This window comes from Zonotrichia leucophrys, chromosome 22 (genome assembly GCF_028769735.1).
Source record: "Zonotrichia leucophrys gambelii isolate GWCS_2022_RI chromosome 22, RI_Zleu_2.0, whole genome shotgun sequence".
Lineage (NCBI taxonomy): Eukaryota > Metazoa > Chordata > Aves > Passeriformes > Passerellidae > Zonotrichia > Zonotrichia leucophrys.
Genome location: NC_088191.1, coordinates 895,858 through 917,491, shown reverse-complemented (window position 1 = coordinate 917,491; position 21,634 = coordinate 895,858). Strand labels below are relative to the sequence as shown.

General features: G+C 59.0%; 2 protein-coding genes across 7 annotated transcripts in view; one reads left to right on the top strand and one right to left on the bottom strand.

Annotated features, from left to right (window-relative positions):
* Positions 1–888: 888 nt before the first annotated feature.
* ARID5A (AT-rich interaction domain 5A) lies at positions 889–6,222 on the top strand. 2 transcript variants are annotated; one of them, XM_064731235.1, is made up of 7 exons: positions 889–1,102; positions 2,711–2,809; positions 3,942–4,137; positions 4,260–4,312; positions 4,522–4,619; positions 4,715–4,850; positions 4,955–6,222. In XM_064731235.1, exons 2-7 carry the CDS (start codon positions 2,747–2,749, stop codon positions 6,095–6,097), a joined length of 1,689 nt encoding a protein of 562 aa, XP_064587305.1. In that variant the 5' UTR covers positions 889–1,102; positions 2,711–2,746; the 3' UTR covers positions 6,098–6,222. The 2 variants fall into 2 exon arrangements, with proteins under 2 accessions (XP_064587305.1, XP_064587306.1); XM_064731236.1 differs by lacking the exon at positions 889–1,102 and adding an exon at positions 2,383–2,481.
* A 3,980-nt stretch (positions 6,223–10,202) lies between these two features.
* Positions 10,203–21,634, bottom strand: part of KANSL3 (KAT8 regulatory NSL complex subunit 3) — a 29,980-nt gene continuing 18,548 nt past the window's right edge. For all 5 annotated transcript variants that reach the window (XM_064731205.1, XM_064731201.1, XM_064731200.1 and 2 more), the window contains 6 exons: positions 17,484–17,562; positions 15,474–15,628; positions 14,511–14,620; positions 12,320–12,542; positions 11,016–11,140; positions 10,203–10,339 (listed from right to left, as the gene is read on the bottom strand). In XM_064731205.1, coding sequence (XP_064587275.1) covers positions 10,337–10,339; positions 11,016–11,140; positions 12,320–12,542; positions 14,511–14,620; positions 15,474–15,628; positions 17,484–17,562 — 695 coding nt within the window. In that variant the 3' untranslated portion in view covers positions 10,203–10,336. The remainder of the gene's footprint in view (positions 10,340–11,015; positions 11,141–12,319; positions 12,543–14,510; positions 14,621–15,473; positions 15,629–17,483; positions 17,563–21,634) is intronic.

Genomic DNA, 21,634 nt, shown 5'->3' with positions numbered 1-21,634 from the left:
GGGTGCTCAGCTGGCCCCGGGACCCTGAAACCCGAGCTGTTCCTCAAATCCCTAAAATCCCTTTATTTATCCCTGGAACCCGAGCTGTTCCTAAAATCCCTTTATTTATCCCTGAAACCCGAGCTGTTCCTAAAAATCCCTTTATCCCTGGAACCCGAGCTGTTCCTAAAATCCCTTTATTTATCCCTGAAACCCGAGCTGTTCCTAAAAATCCCTTTATTTATCCCTGAAACCCGATCTATTCCTAAAAATCCCGTTTATTCCTGAAACCTGTTCCTAAAATCCCTTTATTTATCCCTGAAATCCCTTCCATCCCAGCGCCGATAGAAGTCGGAAGGCTGGACCGGGAGCGAGGGGAAACTGAGGCAGGGCCCCCTTCCCTTCCCTTCCCTTCCCTTCCCTTCCCTTCCCTTCCCTTCCCTTCCCTTCCCTTCCCTTCCCTTCCCTTCCCTTCCCTTCCCTTCCCTTCCCTTCCCGGACACCCCAACCCGGACAAAAGCCGGGACTGAAACCCCGAGCGGGGCTTTCGCTGCTTTATTTCCCCCATTCTCGGGTTTTTCACCGTCCCCCGGGTTTATCGCGGGTTCGGGGGGTTCGGCGGCTCCTTCACCCCCTCCCCAGCCGGGACGGAGCCGCTCCCGCCTTCCCCCGCTGCTGCTTTCGCGGCTTTTTGGCCCAAAATGAGTCACCGGGGGATTTTTGTGCTTTTTCTCTCATTTTGCGGGACTCCCGAAGCTGGGGGGGATTCTCGGGGGGCTGAGCCCGGTTGGTCACGGTCGGGACGGGGATTGGCGATGCCGGGACAAGGGACAGGGGCATCATCGCGGGGACCCTCGGGAAGGGAGCGGGACCGCGATCCCGGCGCGTCCCGCCCCGTCCCCGCCCTCGGGGCGGCTCCTCCGCGCTCCGGGGCCGGGAAACTCCGGCCCAGTCATTCGGGGCGCGGGGGGAGAAGCCCCAAAAGCGCGTCCGTTCCGGTAAGGAAAGAGTCAATGGCCGCGGCTCGCACACGCCACTTCCCCGAGCGGGGCTGACTCATCCCGGGCTCGGTCCCGCTCCGCGACACCCGCGCTCCGCTCCGGCCGCCCCGGAGCCTCCGCCGGTGAGTCCGGGGCTCGCGGGGGGCTGGGGGGGTCCCGGGCATCGCCCCGAGCCGCGCGTCCCCCGGGATAGCGAGCACCGAGCGGCACCGGCCGGAGCCCCGCGGTACCGAGCGGCGCACCGGGAGCCCCGAGCGCGGGGGGGGTCCCGGAGCCGCGGCCGCCCCCGGGGGTCCCCGGGCCCTGCGCAGCCCCCCGGGATGGCGGGGGGGGGGCTCGGCCGGAGCGGCGGCGCGGGATGGGGAAGGGAGCGGAGCGGGGATGACTTCAGCCCATTACTCAGCCGCCGTCACGGCCTGGCAGCGCTCCCGCGCTATTCCGGGCCGTGACGCTCCCGCCCCGCCGCTTTGGGCCTAAACCGGCGGGGTTGGGGTGATTCGGGGGGAGGAGCGGCCCCGGGGATGAGGAGCGCGGCGGGAGCCGGGAGGAGTTCGGGAAGCGCCGCCGCCGAAGCGCCCGGAATGAATGCTGCGATAATGATTGTTGTTATCTCATTAAGGGTGTAATTAGAGCCCGGTGCCGCCCCCAGCCCGGTACCGGCGGCTCGGGGGTTACGGGGGTTGTTGGCACCGGCGGGGCTCGCTCAGCCCCGAACCGGCCGCGTTTCGCCCCAAAAGCCGCCGCGGTTTCCTGCGCTCGGAGCGGCGCCGGGAAACGAGAAAATCGCGTCAGCGGTGCCGGGAACCGAACCGGGGCGGCGGGGGCGGGACACGGGGGGGACACCGGCACCTGATAAACACAGAGGTGTGTGGGACACCGGCACCTGATAAACACCTGGGGGGGTGTGGCACCGGTAACTGCGCACACAGGGGTGGGACACGGGCACCTGTACACAGAGGGGAGTGTGTGTGTGTGTGTGTGTGTGTGTGTGTGTGTGTGTGTGTGTGTGGGACACCTGGACCTGATAAACCCCAGTGTGGGTGTGACACCGGTGTGTGTGGCACCTACACCCGCTGCACACCTGGACCTGCACACACACACACACACACACGTGTGCCCACCTGCACACGCCCCTGGCCGTGCCCACCTGCCCACACCTGGCGCCTCTGGGTGTGTAAACGCACCTGGGCACCCGCGCGTGCCCCGCCCTCTCCTGTGCCCAGGTGCGCTCACCCACAGCCGTGCGCGCTGCCGCTGCAGGACTACAACTCCCGGCGTGCCCCTCGCGGGGGGCGGGGACAGGCAGCGCGGCCGCCCAATAGGAGAAGGGGCGTGTTGGCTCCGGCCAATGGGCAGCGAAGGGGGCGCGGCGGCCCCGCCCCTCGGTCACGTGGCGCGGGCGCGGCCGGTGAGCGCGAGCGGGACCGGGGGCACCGGAGGGGCTCGGGTGGGACCGGGGGGCACCGGGACCCCCTCGGGACCCGCCCCGCTCCCTCCCCAGGTTGGCATCGCCGCTTTTCGCCGTTTTCCCGGGGTTTTTCCTCAAAACCACGGGGGGGGATTTGGGGGCGGCGAGCCCGGAACGGGGGGCGCAGGGGGGAGGCACGGACGGAGCAGCCTCGGGCCGGTTCCGGTGCCCGAGGGGCAGCCCCAAATCCCCCCGACTGCCCCGTCGTTTTAGGGGAGCAGCAGCAATTTGGGGTCTCACCCTCCCCGTTTTTCCCCTCCAGGTCCCGTCCCGAACCCACAGGCAGCGATTTCCCCCCATGGAGAAGAACCAAGAGGCGCAAGGAGCCCCCCGGGACCCCCCCAGCCCCGCCCAGCCCGCCGTGAGTGCGCCCCGCGGGTCTTTGGGGGCCTGAACGCCCCAAAATTCGGGGGAGGGCGGGAGGAACGCGAGCAGCGCTTTGGCCGCCGGTGGAAGCGAGGATGAGGCGGAGAAATGGGAAATTCCCAGCTTTGGGTGGGGGGCGAGGGGGGCGATGCACCCAAAAATGGGATTTTGGGGGGGAGAACTGAGCGGTCCCATAGGAACGGGATCGTTTTTGTAAATATTTTTTATCCTCGTGAGGAAAAGGGGTTTGGGTTTTGTGGCGCTGGAGCTTTTCCCTCCCCCCAGCAGCTTTTTATGTCACACACACACAAAAAAAAAAAAAACAAACCCAAAAAAGAAAAGAAAAGAAAAAAAAAGAAAGCTTTGAACTCTTTGAGCCGTTAAAATCCGGTGTCTGTCACAAGCCGTGAAATGAATAGAAAGAACAAAAAAAAAAAAAAAAAAAAAAAAAAAGACTGAAAAAAAATAGAAAAGGACGCACTTGGGAGCCGAGCAGCTTCTTTGCCCAAAAATAGCAACAAGTTTTATAACTCCGGAAAATGTAGAACAAACAAACGAGGAACATTTTTAGCTGAGAAAGGCGGCGGCGGCGCGGGGGGGGCTGAATTTCGGAATTTCTGCCCGTCTGTTTTCCTGGAAGCCGCTCCGCGTGTTCTCACCCGCATCCAGCGCTTTGACCAACTTGGCCGCGGGCCCGGGGCTGCCGGGGAACGGGAACGGGGCTGCGGGAACGGGAACGGGGCTGCGGGAACGGGAACGGAGCTGCGGGAACGGGAACGGAGCTGCGGGAACGGGAACGGGGCTGCGGGAACGGGAACGGAGCTGCGGGAACGGGAACGGAGCTGCGGGAACGGGAACGGGGCTGCGGGAACGGGGCTGCGGGAACGGCGCGGAACGGGCTGCCGGGGAACGGAACGGGCTGCGGGAACGGAGCTGCGGAACGAGAACGGAGCTGCGGGGACGGGAACGGGGCTCGGGAACGGGAACGGAGCTGCGGGAACGGGAATGGGGCTGCGGGAACGGGAACGGAGCTCCCCAAACGGTACCGGGGAACGGCCCCGGAGCTCTCCCGGCCGCGGGGGGAACGGGGCCGCAGCTCCCCCGAAACTCAGCCCCGTGTCCCGCAGGACGCGCCGGGGGCCGGGGATGGCGCCGAGAGGGAGAAGGCGGTGGGAGAAGGTGGGGACAAGGACAAGGACAAGGAGGAGAAGGACGAGGACAAGGAGAAGGAGGAGGAGGAGGCTTTCCTCGTCAGCCTCTACAAGTTCATGAAGGAGCGGCACACGCCCATCGAGAGGATCCCGCACCTCGGCTTCAAGCAGAGTACGGCCCCACCCGGGGACGGGGACAGGGACAGGGACAGGGGGGTGGCCGTGCTCGGCTCCCGCCTCCTCCTGACCCTCAGCATCTCCCCTTGATTGATTCTCCCCTTGATTGATTCCCAGTTAACCTCTGGAAGATCTACAAGGCCGTGGAAAAGCTGGGAGCCTACGAGCTGGTGAGTGGTGGCCGTGGAGCCGGGGTGTCCCCAGGGTGTCCCCGGGGTGTCCCCGGGGTGTCCCCTGGGTGTCCCCAGGGTGTCCCCAGGGTGTCTCCAGGACATCAGGGCAGGACACCAGGATGTCCCTTGGGCACCAGGATGTCCCCAGAGTGCCCGGATGTCCCTGAGATGCCGGGGCTCACTCTGTCCGTCTGTCCGTCTGTCAGGTGACGGGCCGCCGGCTCTGGAAGAACGTCTACGACGAGCTCGGGGGCAGCCCCGGCAGCACCAGCGCTGCCACCTGCACCCGCCGCCACTACGAGAGGTGGGGCCGGGGCCGGGCCGGGGCCGGGGCTCTGTCGTGCCTCAGTTTCCCCCGGCGCGGCGCGGCGCTCACCGCGCTCCCCGCTCGCTCCGCAGGCTCGTCCTTCCCTACGTGCGGCACCTCAAGGGCGAGGAGGACAAACCGCTGCCCCCCAGCAAACCCCGGCGCCAGTACAAGGTCTCCAAGGACGACAAGAGCAAGAGGGCCCGGAAGGAGAAGGGCCGCGAGCAGGTGCGGAACCCGCCCGGGCCGGGCCGGGCAATGAGAGCGGGGCTCGGAGCCCAGAGCCCGGCCCGGGCCCGGCACCCACGGCCCGACCCCTCCGCTCCTCGCAGGTGGCTCCGGACCAGGCGCGGCCGGAGGTGCCCGCGGAGGAGGCGGCGGAGCGGCCCCGGGGCACAGACGGACGCTCCAGCCCGGCCGTGCCGGCCCCCAGCCCCTCGGGGAGGTGCCCCAGCCCCTGCAGGAGCCACAGCGAGACCTACAAGCGCCTCTTCTCCAGCTTCTACTCCAAAGGGAACCACCCCATCATGTCCCCGCTGGCCAAGAAGAAGCTGCTGGCGCAGGTGAGCAAGGCCGAGTCCTTGCCCTGCCCCAAGCGCCACTGCCCCGAGGGCCGCCGGGCACCGAGCGACAGCGGCCCCGAGCCCCCCGAGCCGCCCGGGCCCGCGCCGGCCGAGCAGGGGAGCGCGGAGCCCTGGGCGGCTCCGGAGCGAGCTCCGAGCGAGGCGGGCCCGGCCCGCAGCGCATCCCCGGCGGGCAGGGACAGCCAGGGCTGCCCGCAGGACGGGGCCCCCGCCGTGTTCACCGGCTACTTCCACGCGTACCGCAGCGAGGGCCCGCAGCCCGCCGGCTGCGCCCCGCTCTGGGGCTACTTCTCCCAGCTCAAGGATTTTCTGGAGCCGCCCTGCGCCCTCCCGGCGCGGCCCGAGGAGCCCGAGCAGCCCGCGGAGCTGCGGAGCGCGGCGGGGCGGCCGTGGCAGGGCCGGGCCGCCGCCGTCCAGGCCTGCTGGGTTCCCCCCGGGGCCGCCCCCGGGCCCGCCGCGCCCCGGGCCGGCCGCGCCGAGGAGGAGGAAGAGGATGAGGATGAGGATGAAGAGGAGGACGAGGAGCCCCTCGCCTCCCAGGGCCGCGCCGTGTCCCCCTCGCCGGGCGCCCACCGAGCGCTGGCCAAGCCCAAGGCCGTGGTGGCGGCCCCGGCGTTCCCGGACGCTTTCAAGGGAGCCGCGCTGCATTTCCCGGGCGGCTTCGGGAGCGCGCAGGGCGTGCCCGCGGCGCCGGCGCTGTCCGTGAGCCCGCTGGTGATCCCGGCCTTCCCCAGCCCCCTGGTGGTGCCCTCCGAGCTGTGCCGCCCGCTGCCCGCCCGGGCCCGCCCGCCCGCGGCCTACGGCAGCTCGGCCCGGCTCTACCCGGCGGCTCCGTGGCACGGGCAGCGCTCCCCGCACGTCCCGGCCTTCCCGCACCGCGGGCGGCCCTAGCGCCGTGCCGGGGACAATCCGGGCCGGGCCGTTCGCAGGGCCCAGCTCAGGGCTGGCGGTGCCCCGCGGTTCTCTCTGTTTTCTATATATCCACACACAAATTAATAAAAAAGGGAGCAAAAGCGGTGCTGGAGGTGTCTGTTCCCATCCCTGGCCCCCACAGCCGGGTTTGGGGTTTGGGTCGCTCCGTCAGGGGTGGAAAGGGAACGAAGCCGTGGCAGGGCTGGGGGGATCCTCTCCCTGAGCCCAGAGCTGTGGGCAGGGAAGGAGCAGCTCTCCCACCCCAGCTTTTGCCATCTCTAAATCCGTGAGGATCATCTTTGAAGGCCTGCATGGTAGAAAAACCCACTCTATGATCATCAAAGAGTCTTTTGGTGATTCATCCCATTGGAAGATCAAACCGTGGAACTGTGTTTTCTTCCCCAGCACTGCCAACTGAAAAGGCAACATTGGAACAAATCGAGTGCCTGCCTTTTCTGTATCGCGTCTGTGACTTTCTCCAGCTCTTTCTTCGCTTCTTGCCTGAGTGTCCTGGGAGATCCAATGTCTGTGTCTGCTCTCAAAAGATCGAGCAACGCTGGGATGTCGCTGTTTGTGATTCCCAAAATCGGCCTCATCCAGTTGATCTCTCCCAAAAGCTGCTGTAAATCATGCAAATTGCTGAGCTCTGTGCTGATTTCCATTCTCTGAGGTTTTATTGTTCTCTCTGAAATCTCCCACCCTAGATACTTCCAAGGTGCAACCACATTGATCTTCCTGAGATCATGTAACAATCTCCATTTGCCTGATGGCTTTTTCTTGATGACAAACACTGGAGAGTTCCAAGGGCTGTCTGTTGGCTTGATGTGTCCCTTCTGCAATTGTTCTCGGACCAGGTTTTTCAAAGCACTCAACTTTTTCCGCTCAAGGGGCCACTGATCCACCCAAACTGGATCGTCTGTTCTCCATGTCAGCTCCAATGTGGCGAGTGCCGCAGTGACCCCTACTAAAAATCCACTTCGATCTTCGCGCCCCATTGTGCCAAAAGGTCTTGACCCCAGACTGTGATCAGCTTCTGGACGACAAAAGGACGAATGATCGCCGTCTTGTCTCCTGGTCCTGTGACAACAATGGAATTCTCGCTCTGCAGACACAGAGATGCTCCCCCTATGCCTGAGAGAGAACCCAAGGGCGCGACCAAGCTCCAATTGCATGGCCAAAAGATGTACAATATTACTGTGACATCCGCCCCTGTGTCGAGCATGCCTCTGATTGCTGTCGTCCTGTCTCCACATGTCAATTGGCACGTGAGTGTGGGTCGATCTCAACCTATGTGCTTCACTCATGTAGTATGTACCTCAACATGCTCCTTCATAGGGAACCCTTCTTTGTCAAACATTGACATGACTTCTCCAATGGCGTGTGGCGGCAAGGCGAAGGCTCTCGCAACCACAGTGTTTTCCAGCACAGTCAATGGTGGACGTACCAGAACCATCAATTCTGTGTTCTTGTCTGTATTCTAGGATAAACAATGAGTCCAAGGATGCTGCATTTGTCTTGTCCAACTATCAAGAAATCTTGTTTTTTGTGTGAATCTCCGCGGATACCCGTTGCTATCTCTGCATGATTTTCGTCTAGGAAGCATGCTCATTTAGAAGCTGCCAATGCACACTGTGCCCCTTGTGGGAGTAGGTCTGGGTCGCTGTGGAATCGACTGAGGGTTTTGCTGAGGGTTTTGCTTGTCGCTCACTGATGATTGCCCTGTCTGCTCTTGTGTCACCTCCAGCACTTGTGTCTGAGCGCGCTGGTGATTTCCCGCGCTCCTTCTGTCGTTTCCCGGACACAGTAAAGGATTTCCTTCCATGTCTGTCTGAGAATAGCATTCTTTCACAGAGTGCCTTCCTCTTCTGCACCGCACACAAACTGGCCTTTCCCCTTTCTGTGCTGGCGCTGGTGTATGTGTTCGTGGACAATTCTTTCTCATGTGTCCAAACTCCCCACATTTGTAGCACTGTCCTCCTGGGGGATTGCTCTTCTTCTGCATTGTTGCAAGAACTTTGTTGGTGTTCTCGTTCTGTTGATGAAGTATTTTTTCCAGCATCTGTGAGATTCGTGTTTGGCCCACCTTGAGATCTATTTCGCAGCTCTGAGAGATACTTTCTCCATCTTTTTTCCCAGACGAGACTCTGTGTCAGTGAGAATCATTGCCACAATGCTTCAGATATCACATGGAGTAAGGTCATAGGTGGTGAATGTCCCTCTTCATAGCTGTTTGAAATATTGTGAATCCAGCCCAAAAGTTTGAGCCGCCTTCCTTAAATCTTTGAGTGTTTCGTGACCCATCCTTTCCCATCTTGGATTCTGTCCCTGGGCATCATATGTCACCGGCATTGTCAAATCTCCTGAACCTGGAAATAAATGCTTGTCTTTTGCCAATGCTTTTCTGATGCGCTTCCAATCCATCGTCTTTACCGGCTGTTGAAATTCCTCCTCTGGAGACTCCATCGGAATTTGCATGAACAATGGGGTTGTGGAGGTCATCGGTGATTCGTTGTACCTCATTCTTTGCTTTGAGGTTTTCGGCCTCGCTCCTAAATCTGAAAAGGAAACTTGAGGATCCTGTTGATATCTCTTTTTTGCTGTATCAAAAGAATGCAAGAAGCTTTTTGCTGCTTCCGCTGCTGACAGCATCCACGCCAGAATACCTTCCGATGCTGTAATCCGTATAATGTCTTCTCCTTGTTGCTGTGCTTCATCTGAATTTTCCTCGTCCTCGCGAAATCCCGAAGTTGAAGGATAACCCATTTGTTGCGTTGTCATTGTTTTCTTAGATGTACTCTTCTTTTTATATGTTGTTGGAAAAAATCGCTGCATTGTTGCAGACTTGCCACGAGACGGCGCTGTGGCTCCCCCGAGCAGGTCCGGCATGTCGGGCACCTCGGTCATCCCCCCACGAGGTGGCGCTGTCACCGGGCCGGACAGCCTTGAGGAAGACGGCAAGAACTCGACTGCCCCTCGTTCGGCGAGACCGAGTCTGAATGGCTTTGGATTCAGCTGACAATGGAGCTGGAATACGTGAGCGCCTCCCTTGGAGGGAAGCGGCTTGGGCCCCAAGAAGGGCAGGACACACCCTAATTCCTCCATCTTGTCCCTTTGAACCCCCCTGTACTGAGATTCTAAACCCTGTGTTTCACTCTATAATTAATCTATCTCTTCACCATTTATCCCCGTGTGATTTTCACATCCTCATACAGGTGATGTTTCCTGTGCTGGATCAAAGTCCAACCACCAAACACTTCTGGCCACGTTCCAGGACCTCCAAGCCCCCCAGGGGTGGTCTCGGTGACTGCACATCAGGAACGCTGTGCTGAGCTCCCACAGCTCTGGGGGAATGGCAGCAATGGCACGGAGCAGCCACGAGTCCTCTGTGCCTCCAGGTCCCTTTCTGCCCTCCAGGTCCTTTGGGCCTCCCAAGTCCTTTTTGCTTCAGGTCCTTTTGGCCTCCGGGTCCTTTGTGCCTCCCCAGTCCTTTTTGCTTTGGGTCCTTTTTTAGCCCCAGGTGATTTTTGCCTCTGGGTCCTTTTTGTCTTCAGGTCCTTTGTGCCTCCCAAGTCCTTTTTGCTTCAGGTCCTTTTGGCCTCCAGGTCCCTTTTTTGCCTCTCCAGAATCCTTTTTGCTTTGGGTCCTTTTTGCCTCCGGGTCCTTTTTGTCTTCAGGTCCTTTGTGCCTCCCCAGTCCTTTTTGCTTTGGGTCCTTTTTCCCTCCAGGTGATTTTTGCCCCCACCTGAGCCATTCCAGACCAAGCCAAGGCTGGCCAAGCTCAGATTTTTGGGGTGTCTGTGCAGGGCCAGGGGCAGCATTGATGATCCCAGTGGCTCCCTTGCCATCCAGGAGATTCCAGGATTCTCTGATTATTTCAGAGGAGCTGCCCCAGTGTGGATCCTTCAGCACTCACAAAATCCACCCCCCAACAAAAACCATCTCAGTCCAAAAGCACAACAAAATTTAAAAAACCCCAAAATTTAAAAAAGGAATTTTTTAATTAAACAGCAACAAATCCAGAAAAACACCCCCTTCCCCTTTCCCACCCTCCAGGAATTCTGGGGGTCCCCACAGCCCCCAGGACAGCGTGGCTGCTGCTGGCCGGCCCCACAAAGTGTCCCAAAGTGTCCCCAGCGTGTCCTGGAGGTGCCAGGCTGGCACAGGGCAGCCTGGGCAGCGCCACAGCCAGGCTGGCACAGCACAGGGGCTCCGTGGTGCTCACTGTGGACAAGGGGACAGGGTCAGTGCCATGGGGACACCCTGGGGACATCCTGGGCTGCAGAGCCCCCACCCTGGGCCTGGCACAGCCCAGGCAGGGCAACCACAATGCCCAGACTGGCACAGCTCCACTGCCAGGGCACCCAAATCCAGCACCCAGACTGGCACAGCTCCACTGCCAGGGCAACCAGACACCCAGGGCACCTTTAAACCCAAGAAGGGCCCTGGGTGGGATTTGAGGACCCTTTGATCCCCAAAAGGGCCCTGTGGGGGATTTGAGGTCCCTTTGATCCCCAAAAGGGCACTGGGTGGGATTTGAGGTCCCTGGGTGGGATTTGAGGTCCCTTTAAACCCAAAAAGGGCACTGGGTGGGATTTAGGGTCCCTTTGAGCCCCAAAAGGGCCCTGGGTGGGATTTGAGGTCCCTGGGTGGGATTTGAGGTCCCTGGGTGGGATTTGAGGTCCCTTTGATCCCCAAAAGGGCCCTGGGTGGGATTTGAGGTCCCTGGGTGGGATTTGGGGTCCCTCTCAGCCCACACCATCCCAGGACTCCATGGGATCAAGGAGTCAAACCCCAACACACACAGTGACACAGTGACACAGTGACACCGCCCTGGCTCCTGTCACCCCCTCCTCACCCCCCACCCCAGGTGAGCAAGGAGAGGCTCCTTCCCCCTTACCTGAGGGCCCTGGGGCTGCTCCTCCAGCTGGGGCTGGGCCGTGGGCAGCGCGGCCTGGCCCAGGGTGCCCACGCGGCCGGGCTGGCCCCGCAGCGTCACCGTGATGGTGGCCGGCGCCTTGAGGCCTGCACAGCACACAGAGACGGCCCTGAGGCACGGCCAGGGTGAGGCCACCTCCCAACAGGGCTCAGAGGGGCCTCTGGGGCAGCACCAGCCCACAGAGCAGGAGCAGCTTTGGGAAAAAGCTCCAGGTACCAGCAGCACCTCCCTCCCTTTGTGTGGGAATCCACAAAATCAGAGGGTCTGGGAAAGCTGCACAAGGCAGGCCTCAGATACAGCAGAACTGTGAGCAGAGCTAAGCACAGCCATGAGATTGGTCAGCAGAAAAAGTATTTAAACTGTAGAAATGCACAAATAATGGCCTGTGTATTAATGCTTGTGTAGAACAGCTCTCTAAGCTACAGGAAGTTTATGTACAGAGATATTAGGAAGGTTAAAGCTTAATAAAGGAGCTCTGTGCTTGTCAGAATAGCTCTGTAAGCTACAGAGATATTAGGAAGGTTAAAGCTTAATAAAAGAGCTCTGTGCTTGTCAGAATAGCTCTGTAAGCTACAGAAAGTTTATGTAGTGAGATATTAGGAAGGTTAAAGCTTAATAAAGGAGCTCTGTGCTTGTCAGAATAGCTCTGTAAGCTACAGGAAGTTTATCTACAGAGAAAGAAACCTATAGGAAGGTTAAAGCTTAATAAAGGAGCTCTGTGCTTGTCAGAATAGCTCTGTAAGCTACAGGAAGTTTGTATCAATATAGGAGTAAAGTTAAAGACGGTGCTTGTCGAATAGCCCTAAGCTACAAGTTTATACAGAGATATTAGAAGTTAACTAATAAGGAGCGTGTGCTTGTCAAAAGCTCTGTAGCTACAGGAAGTATTAGTAGATATTAGGAAGGTTAAAGCTTAATAAAGGAGCTCTGTGTGTTGAGGCTCACAAGCAGGGATTGTATTCAAAATCAGCAAGCATTGTTTAACCAAAGGTACCTGTGCTAACAGTGGTTGGATGGAACTACTGTCAATATAGAATATACACTATACAGATATAAATACTGTCAGTGTGCTTTTGCTTTGTGTGATGGGTCAAGAAGTTTATAAAGTGAGTTGTAACATGAAGTTTTTTGGCCTGCTGCCTGGGATGTGAGCTGGTGGCATCTTCCCAGTGATGCTGGAAAATCCAACAGCTCGAGGCGCGTTCAGCAGCAGCCCCATCCCATTCTTGTGTGTGAATAACCAATCCCCCGTGTGTGGCACTGACCTGCAGCCTGGTTGGAGATGTGGGCCAGCCCTGGCAGGCTGCTGGCCAGCTTGGCCAGCCCCCCGTTGCTCAGCAGCTGCTGGATGGCCGTGGGCTTGCTGCCGGCCGAGGCGCCCAGCGCCAGCGAGGCGGCCACGGGGATGGTGCGAACCACGGAGCCCGCGGGCTCTGTGCTGAGGGCAGCCAGGCTCTGCAGGGCTGCGGGGGCCTTGAGGGCTGGGCCCTGCAGGGAGAGAGGGGCCTTGAGGGCTGGGCCCTGCAGGGAGAGAGGGTAAAAACTGAGCTCTGCAGGGCTGCGGGGGCCTTGAGGGCTGGGCCCTGCAGGGAGAGAGGGTAAAATGAGCTCTGCAGGGAGAGAGGGGCCTTGAGGGCTGGGCCCTGCAGGGAGAGAGGGAAAACTGAGCTCTGCAGGGAGAGAGGGGCCTTGAGGGCTGGGCCCTGCAGGGAGAGAGGGCAAACTGAGCTCTGCAGGGCTGCGGGGGCCTTGAGGGCTGGGCCCTGCAGGGAGAGAGGGCCTTGAGGCTGGGCCCTGCAGGGAGAGAGGGTAAAATGAGCTCTGCAGGGAAGAGGGCCTTGAGGGCTGGGCCCTGCAGGGAGAGAGGGTAAATGAGCTCTGTAGGGAGAGAGGGGCCTTGAGGCTGGCCCTGCAGGGAGAGAGGGAAAACTGAGCTCTGCAGGGAGAGAGGGGCCTTGAGGGCTGGGCCCTGCAGGGAGAGAGGGAAAACTGAGCTCTGCAGGGAGAGAGGGGCCTTGAGGGCTGGGCCCTGCAGGGAGAGAGGGGCCTTGAGGGCTGGGCCCTGCAGGGAGAGAGGGTAAAATGAGCCCTGCAGGGAGAGAGGGCAAACTGAGCCCTGCAGGGACAGAGGGCAAACTGAGCCTGCAGGGAGAGGGGCACAACTGAGCCTGCAGGAACAGAGGGCAAACTGAGCCCTGCAGGGATAGAGGGCAAAAACTGAGCTCTGTAGGGCCCAGAGGGCAAACTGAGCTCTGCAGGGAGAGAGGGCAAACTGAGCTCTGCAGGGACAGAGGGTAAAATGAGCCCTGTAGGGACAGAGGGCAAACTGAGCCCTGCAGGGACAGAGGGCAAACTGAGCCCTGCAGGGACAGAGGGCAAACTGAGCCCTGAAGGGACAGGCTGAGCACTGCAAGGACAGGGAGCAGCCCTGAGCTCTTCAGGCCTGGGGTAAGCTGAGCTCTGCAAGGACAGAGTCAGCCCTGAGCTCTTCAGGCCCAGGCCAGGCTGGGATGGTCACTCCCCTCTCCAGCAGAACCTTTGAGGGTCCCACACTTCTCCAGGCAGGGCTGGTCCTGGTGGATTTGTCCCTCCCAGCCTGGAACTCTGAGTGGGACAAAGTGGGACCCTGAGAGGTGTCAGAGTGGCTTTTCCCAAGGGAATGAGCACTGATCCAGGGAATGGTCCTGATCCCAGGGAATGGTCCCTGATCCCAGGGCACGGTCACTGATCAGGGAATGGTCACTGATCCAGGGCACGGTCACTGATCAGGGAATGGTCACTGATCCAGGGCATGGTCACTGATCAGGGAATGGTCACTGATCAGGGAATGGTCACTGATCCCAGGGCACGGTCACTGATCAGGGAATGGTCACTGATCCCAGGAAATGGTCCCTGATCAGGGAATGGTCACTGATCCCAGGGAATGGTCACTGATCAGGGAATGGTCACTGATCCCAGGGCACGGTCACTGATCAGGGAATGGTCACTGATCCCAGGAAATGGTCCCTGATCAGGGAATGGTCACTGATCAGGGAATGGTCACTGATCAGGGAATGAGCACTGATCAGGGAATGAGCACTGATCAGGGCATGGTCACTGATCAGGGAATGGTCACTGATCAGGGCATGGTCACTGATCCCAGGGCATGGTCACTGATCAGGGCATGGTCACTGATCCCAGGGCATGGTCACTGATCAGGGCATGGTCACTGATCAGGGAATGGTCACTGATCAGGGCATGGTCACTGATCCAGGGAATGGTCACTGATCAGGGAATGGTCACTGACCCCTCCTGGCACTCTGAGTGGGACCCTGAGGGTTCCCAGTGTGCCTTTTCCCACTGGTCCCTCCCTGCACACACACAGCTCCTCCCAGAGCCCCTCAGCAGCCCCCAGAGCCAGCCCTGTCTTCCACCCAGAGCCTGCCCTGCCCCGTGGGCTCTCCAGGGGCTCCTCACCTGCACAGCAGAGCCGGTGGCCGCGCTGGGGGCCAGGCTGGAGGCCTTGGTGCCCATGTCCTGCAGGCTGAAGCTCAGCCCCTGGAGCAGGCTGCTGGCAGAGGCTGCTCCTGAAACGCAGGGAAGGACAGGGTCAGCCTGGGAGGGCTCAGCAGCACCGAATTCCGGGGCTGTGCTGGGGCTGCAGAGCTGCTCTTCAACCTGAGGGCACTGGGGATCCTCCCACAGCTCGGTTATGGGGTCAGGGAATGTCCTGAGTGGGAAGGGACCCACTGGGATCATTCAAACCAGCCCTGGGAGCCTGCACAGCACCCCAAAATCCCACCCTGAGAGCCCTGCACAGCACCCCAAAATCCACCCTGAGAGCCCTGAACAGCACCCCAAAATCCACCCTGAGAGCCCTGAACAGGCACCCCAAAATCCACCCTGAGAGCCCTGCACAGACACCCCAAAATCCACCCTGAGAGCCCTGAACAGGCACCCCAAAATCCATCCTGAGAGCCCTGCACAGGCACCCCAAAATCCACCCTGGGACCCTGCACAGGCACCCCAAAATCCACCCTGAGAGCCCTGCACAGCACCCCAAAATCCCATTCTGGGCATCCCTGCACAGACACCCCAAAATCCAAAGGCTCCTGGAGCTCTGGCAGCCTCGGGGCTGTGCCCATTCCCTGGGCAGTGCCCAGCACCCTCTGGGGACAGAACCTTTCCCAAATCCCACCCAAACCCCTCCCATTTGGGGACAGACCCTTTCCCAAACCCCTCCCCTCTGGGGACAGACCCTTTCCCAAGCCCCCTCCCCTCTGGGGACAGACCCTTCCCAAGCCCCCTCCCCTCTGGGGACAGACCCTCCCCAAGCCCCCTCCCCTCTGGGGACAGACCCTTCCCAAACCCCTCCCCTCTGTGGACAGACCCTCCCCAAGCCCCCGCAGCCCCCAGCCCGGGTGGGCCCCTGTCCCGTACCGGGCAGCGCGGCGGGCGGGGCGGGCAGGCCGTGCCCAGCGCTGGCCACCAGGCGGCTCTGCAGGGCGTGGAAGGCGCTGGGGGCGGAGGTGCTGCCGCTGCTGGGGAGGCCGGGCTGGGCCGGGCTCAGCGAGGGCTCCGCGCCTGAGCTCAGCCTGCAGGGGAAGGGACAGAGCCCGCTGAGGGCCGGCACAGAGCCGGCACAGAGCTGGTACAGAGCTGGCACTGAGCTGGCACAGAGCTGGCACAGAGCCGGCACTGAGCTGGCAATGAGCTGGCACTGAGCTGGCACTGAGCTGGCACAGAGCTGGCACTGAGCTGGCACTGAGCTGGCACAGAGCCGGCACTGAGAGCCGGCACAGAGCTGGCACTGAGCTGGCACTGAGCTGGCACAGAGCTGGCACAGAGCTGGCACTGAGAGCCGGCACAGAGCTGGCACTGAGAGCCCGCACGGAGCCGGCACTGAGCTGGCACTGAGCTGGCAATGAGCTGGCACTGAGCTGGCACTGAGCTGGCACAGAGCTGGCACTGAGCTGGCACTGAGCTGGCACAGAGCTGGCACAGAGCCGGTACAGAGCTGGCACAGAGCTGGCACTGAGAGCTGGCACTGAGAGCTGGCACTGAGCTGGTACAGAGCTGGCACAGAGCCGGCACTGAGAGCCGGCACTGAGAGCCAGCACAGAGCTGGTACAGAGCCGGTACAGAGCTGGCACAGAGCTGGCACAGAGATCCAGCACAGAGCTGGCACAGAGCCGGTACAGAGCTGGCACAGAGCTGGCACTGAGAGCCGGCACAAAGCTGGCACAGAACCGGCACAGAGCTGGCACTGAGAGCTGGCACTGAGCTGGTACAGAGCTGGCACAGAGCCGGCACTGAGAGCCGGCACTGAGAGCCAGCACAGAGCTGGTACAGAGCCGGCACTGAGCTGGCAATGAGCTGGTACTGAGAGCCGGCACAGAGCTGGCACTGAGAGCCGGCACTGAGCTGGCACAGAGCTGGCACAGAGCTGCACTGAAGCCGGCACTGAGCTGGCACAGAGCTGGCACTGAGCCGGCCACAGAGCTGGCACTGAGAGCTGGCACTGAGAGCTGGCACCGAGCCGGCACAGAGATGGCACAGAACCGGCACAGAGCCGGCACAGAGCTGGTACAGAGCTGGCATTGAGAGCCGGCACAGAGCTGGCACTGAGCTGGCACTGAGCTGGCACAGAGCTGGCACAGAGCTGGCACTGAGAGCCGGCACAGAGCTGGCACAGAGCCGGCACCAAGCCTGCAGGGCACTGTCCCTGCCTAAACCCCATTTTCTATTTATTCAAAATTTAATTTTATAAATACTTTAATTGTATATATATATATATTAAAAATTTACATATATAATATATATTTTATATGTATATAAATATATATTTTATATATATTTATATACATACATATATATAATATATACTTTATATATAGAATATATATTATATATGTATATTATATATTTTTATTTATAAAATAAATTTTATTTACTTGAAACCAGCTCTTCATAATATATATATGATATATACATATATTACATATATTATATATATTATACATATTATATATAATATATATACATACATAATATATATATTATATATATTATATATACATATACACATATACATTCATATACATACATACATACATATATATATATATATACATATATATACATATACATATATATACATATACATATATATATATATATATATATATGTATATATTTATATATATATATATATATATCTATATATAAAAGAAATTTTATTTACTTGAAACCAGACAGAACTTAAAGACAGAATTTCTGCCAAAGCCACCACAAAGAGAGAGAAACAAACCTGAGGTTGGGAGAGCACAGCAGCCTCAGCACCTCCACTCCCAGGCCCCAATGGAGCTTCCAGGAGCCCCAGAGCCTCCCCCATGACAGAAATCTCCCATGCAGGACAGAAAGACCCCAAACCCCCCAATTCCCACTCACTTGGGGGTGGAGAGCAGCCCCGAGAGCTCCTTGGTGCTGGGCACGGCCTGGCCCAGGGGCAGCGGCTTCCCGGACACAACTGCAAAACAAAAGGGACAAAGCTCAGCTCGTGTGCCCACAAACCCGCCGGGATCCCCTTCTGCAGTGCCCAGGCAGCTCCCAGAGCGTCTCCTGCAGCAATGCCACGCTGGGAGGAGCAAAATCCAGTTAGAACACAGGAAATATGGAATTGCACAGGCAGCAGGGAAGGAATCGCCTCCCGAAATCCCTGAGGAACCTCAGGCCCTGCCACCAAAGGCAAATCTCTCTCCACTAATCCCCTCCTGTTCCGTGGATGGATTGCTGGGATCTGGGTGATTTTGTGAGGATTTTGTAAGGATTCTTGCTCCAAGACACTTTACAAAATACACAGGGATGCGACAAGCCACGGAATTTGTTCATTTGTTTATTGCAGCACTGGGGGATAGATACAACTGCATTCCTTCCTTGTGCATTCCTCCTGGCAAAGAGGCAACTCTTGTTTGGGTTCATGTTTACTTCTGCAACTCATTTCCTTTCTGTGGAAAGAAGTAAAGTTGGGAAAATTAAAAACTAAAATTAAAAAAAAAGATTGATTGTGGAAAGCAGAGCTTTACAAAGCCGCCAGAAGATGAAGCGAAACCTTCCAGAAGGACGTGGATTTGTGTCCTGTGGCAGAAAATGGAGCCCAGCAGCTCCTCCTGGGCATCTCCCAGGTGCAGAGGCAGGATGGGGTTTGCTGGGGTTTGCTGGGATTTGCTGGGGTTTGCTGGGGTTTGCTGGGATTTGATGGGGTTTGCTGGGATTTGCTGGGATTTGCTGGGGTTTGCTGGGTTTGCTGGGGTTTGCTGGGGTTTGCTGGGGTTTGCTGGGGTTTGCTGGGATTTAATGGGGTTTGCTGGGGTTTGCTGGGGTTTGCTGGGGTTTGCTGGGGTTTGCTGGGGTTTGCTGGGGTTTGCTGGGGTTTGCTGGGATTTGCTGGGGTTTGCTGGGATTTGCTGGGGTTTGCTGGGGTTTGCTGGGGTTTGCTGGGATTTGCTGGGGTTTGCTGGGGTTTGCTGGGGTTTGCTGGGGTTTGCTGGGGTTTGCTGGGATTTGCTGGGGTTTGCTGGGGTTTGCTGGGGTTTGCTGGGGTTTGCTGGGGTTTGCTGGGGTTTGCTGGGGTTTGCTGGGATTTGCTGGGGTTTGCTGGGATTTGCTGGGGTTTGCTGGGGTTTGCTGGGATTTGCTGGGGTTTGCTGGGGTTTGCTGGGGTTTGCTGGGGTTTGCTGGGATGGGGTGCCAGGGGTGCCGGGCACACTCCAGCCCAGGGGGAGCAGCTGGGCTGGGTGGGGGATCAGGAGGGCACAGAGGGAGCAGCTGCAGCACCATCCCTCAGGCAGCAGCGGGGTCAGGGGGAGAGGAACCTGGAGAGGGGTCCAGTAACACCAGCAGGACCAGAACCCCGCTCCCAGTAACACCAGTAACACCAGAACCCAGTAACACCAGAACCCAGCTCCCAGTAACACCAGCAGCACCAGAACCCTGCTCCCAGTAACACCAGTAACACCAGAACCCAGTAACACCAGAACCCAGTTCCCAGTAACACCAGCAGCACCAGAACCCCGCTCCCAGCAGCACCAGAACCCCGCTCCCAGTAACACCAGCAGCACCAGAACCCAGCTCCCAGTAACACCAGAACCCTGCTCCCAGTAACACCAGCAGCACCAGAACCCAGCTCCCAGTAACACCAGAACCCTGCTCCCAGTAACACCAGCAGCACCAGAACCCAGCTCCCAGTAACACCAGCAGCACCAGAACCCTGCTCCCAGTAACACCAGAACCCAGCTCCCAGTAACACCAGAACCCTGCTCCCAGTAACACCAGAACCCAGCTCCCAGTAACACCAGCAGCACCAGAACCCCGCTCCCAGTAACACCAGAACCCTGCTCCCAGTAACACCAGTAACACCAGAACCCAGTAACACCAGAACCCTGCTCCCAGTAACACCAGTAACACCAGAACCCAGTAACACCAGAACCCAGTTCCCAGTACACCAGACTGCTCCAGTAACACCAGCAGCACCAGAACCCAGCTCCCAGTAAACCACACCAGTCCAGTAACACCAGCAGCACCAGAACCCGCTCCCAGTAACACCAGCAGCACCAGTCCAGAAACATCTCCAGTAACACCAGAACCCAGCTCCCAGTAACACCAGCAGCACCAGAACCCAGCTCCCAGTAACACCAGCAACACCTGCTCCCAGTAGCACCAGAACCCAGCTCCCAGTAACACCAGCAGCACCAGTATCCATCCTGCTCCCAGTAGCTCCCAGCAGCACCAGTATCCATCCTGCCCCAGCAGCAGCACCAGGCCTCCAGAGCAAGGTGCTGACCAGAGGGAGGTGCAGGATCCCCTCCCAGCTCCAGGCTGTTTCCAAGGCCATGGAAAAATGGTTCCTGCCAAGCCACTCACACCTGGAGTGTTCACTTCCCTCGCCCCCAGCAGCAGCTCCAGGCTAGAGCAAGCAGGGCCTGACAAAGCAGGGCAGGATAGCAGGACCAGCTGCCAAGGTGTCCAAGGCATGGAAAAAGCAGGTCCTGCCAACAGGCCATCACACGGAGGCCAAGCAGCTAAACAGCCAAAAAGCAGGGCAGGAGACAAGCAGGGCAGGACAAAGCAGGGCTAAGGAGACAAAGCAGGCCAAGGACAAAGCAGAGCCCAGCACAAAGCAGGGCCCAGCACAAAGCAGGGCCAGCACAAAGCAGGGCCAAGACAAAGCAGGGCCAAGAGACAAAGCAGGGCCCAGGAGACAAAGCAGGGCCCAGCACAAAGCAGGGCCAAGGACAAAGCAGGGCCCAGGAGACAAAGCAGGGCCCAGCACAAAGCAGGGCCAAGGAGACAAAGCAGGGCCCAGCACAAAGCAGGGCCCAGCACAAAGCAGGGCCAAGGACAAAGCAGGGCCCAGCACAAAGCAGGGCCCAGCACAAAGCAGGGCCAAGGACAAAGCAGGGCCAAGGAGACAAAGCAGGGCCAAGAACAAAGCAGGGCCAAGGAGACAAAGCAGGGCCCAGCACAAAGCAGGGCCCAGCACAAAGCAGGGCACAGCACAAAGCAGGGCACAGCACAAAGCAGGGCCCAGCACAAAGCAGGGCCCAGCACAAAGCAGGGCCAAGGAGACAAAGCAAGGCCCAGCACAAAGCAGGGCCAGCACAAAGCAGGGCAAGGAGACAAAGCAGGGCCAGCACAAAGCAGGGCCAGAGCACAAAGCAGGGCCAAGGAGACAAAGCAGGGCCAGGAGAAAGCAGGGCCCAGCACAAAGCAGGGCCAAGGAGACAAAGCAGGGCCAAGGAGACAAAGCAGGGCCAAGGACAAAGCAGGGCCCAGGAGACAAAGCAGGCCTGAAAAGCAGCCAGCACAAAGCAGGGCTAGGACAAAGCAGGGCTAGGAGAAAGCAGGGCCAAGGAGACAAAGCAGGGCCCAGCACAAAGCAGGGCCTGGGACAAAGCAGGGCCAAGGACAAAGCAGGGCCCAGCACAAAGCAGGGCCCAGCACAAAGCAGGGCCCAGCACAAAGCAGGGCCCAGCACAAAGCAGGGCCAAGGAGACAAAGCAGGGCCAAGGAGACAAAGCAGGGCCCAGCACAAAGCAGGGCCCAGCACAAAGCAGGGCCAAGGACAAAGCAGGGCCAAGGACAAAGCAGGGCCCAGCAGACAAAGCAGGGCCAGCAAAGCAGCGGACAAAGCAGGGCCAAGGACAAAGCAGGGCCAAGGACAAAGCAGGGCCCAGCACAAAGCAGGGCCCAGCACAAAGCAGGGCCCAGCACAAAGCAGGGCCCAGCACAAAGCAGGGCCTGGGACAAAGCAGGGCCAAGCACAAAGCAGGGCCCAGCACAAAGCAGGGCCCAGCACAAAGCAGGGCCAAGGACAAAGCAGGGCCGGCACAAAGCAGGGCCGGGACAAAGCAGGGCCAGCACAAAGCAGGGCCAGCACAAAGCAGGGCCCAGGACAAAGCAGGGCCAAGGACAAAGCAGGGCCTGGGACAAAGCAGGGCCCAGCACAAAGCAGGGCCCAGCACAAAGCAGGGCCAAGGACAAAGCAGGGCCCAGCACAAAGCAGGGCCAAGGACAAAGCAGGGCCCAGGACAAAGCAGGGC

Coding starts and splice junctions, on each gene's coding strand:
- ARID5A (XM_064731235.1), top strand. CDS start 2,747: ATGGAGAAGAACCAAGAGGCGCAAGGAGCCCCCCGGGACCCCCCCAGC. Junction 2,810..3,941: donor CCAGCCCCGCCCAGCCCGCC/GTGAGTGCGCCC, acceptor CGTGTCCCGCAG/GACGCGCCGGGGGCCGGGGA. Junction 4,851..4,954: donor AGGAGAAGGGCCGCGAGCAG/GTGCGGAACCCG, acceptor CGCTCCTCGCAG/GTGGCTCCGGACCAGGCGCG.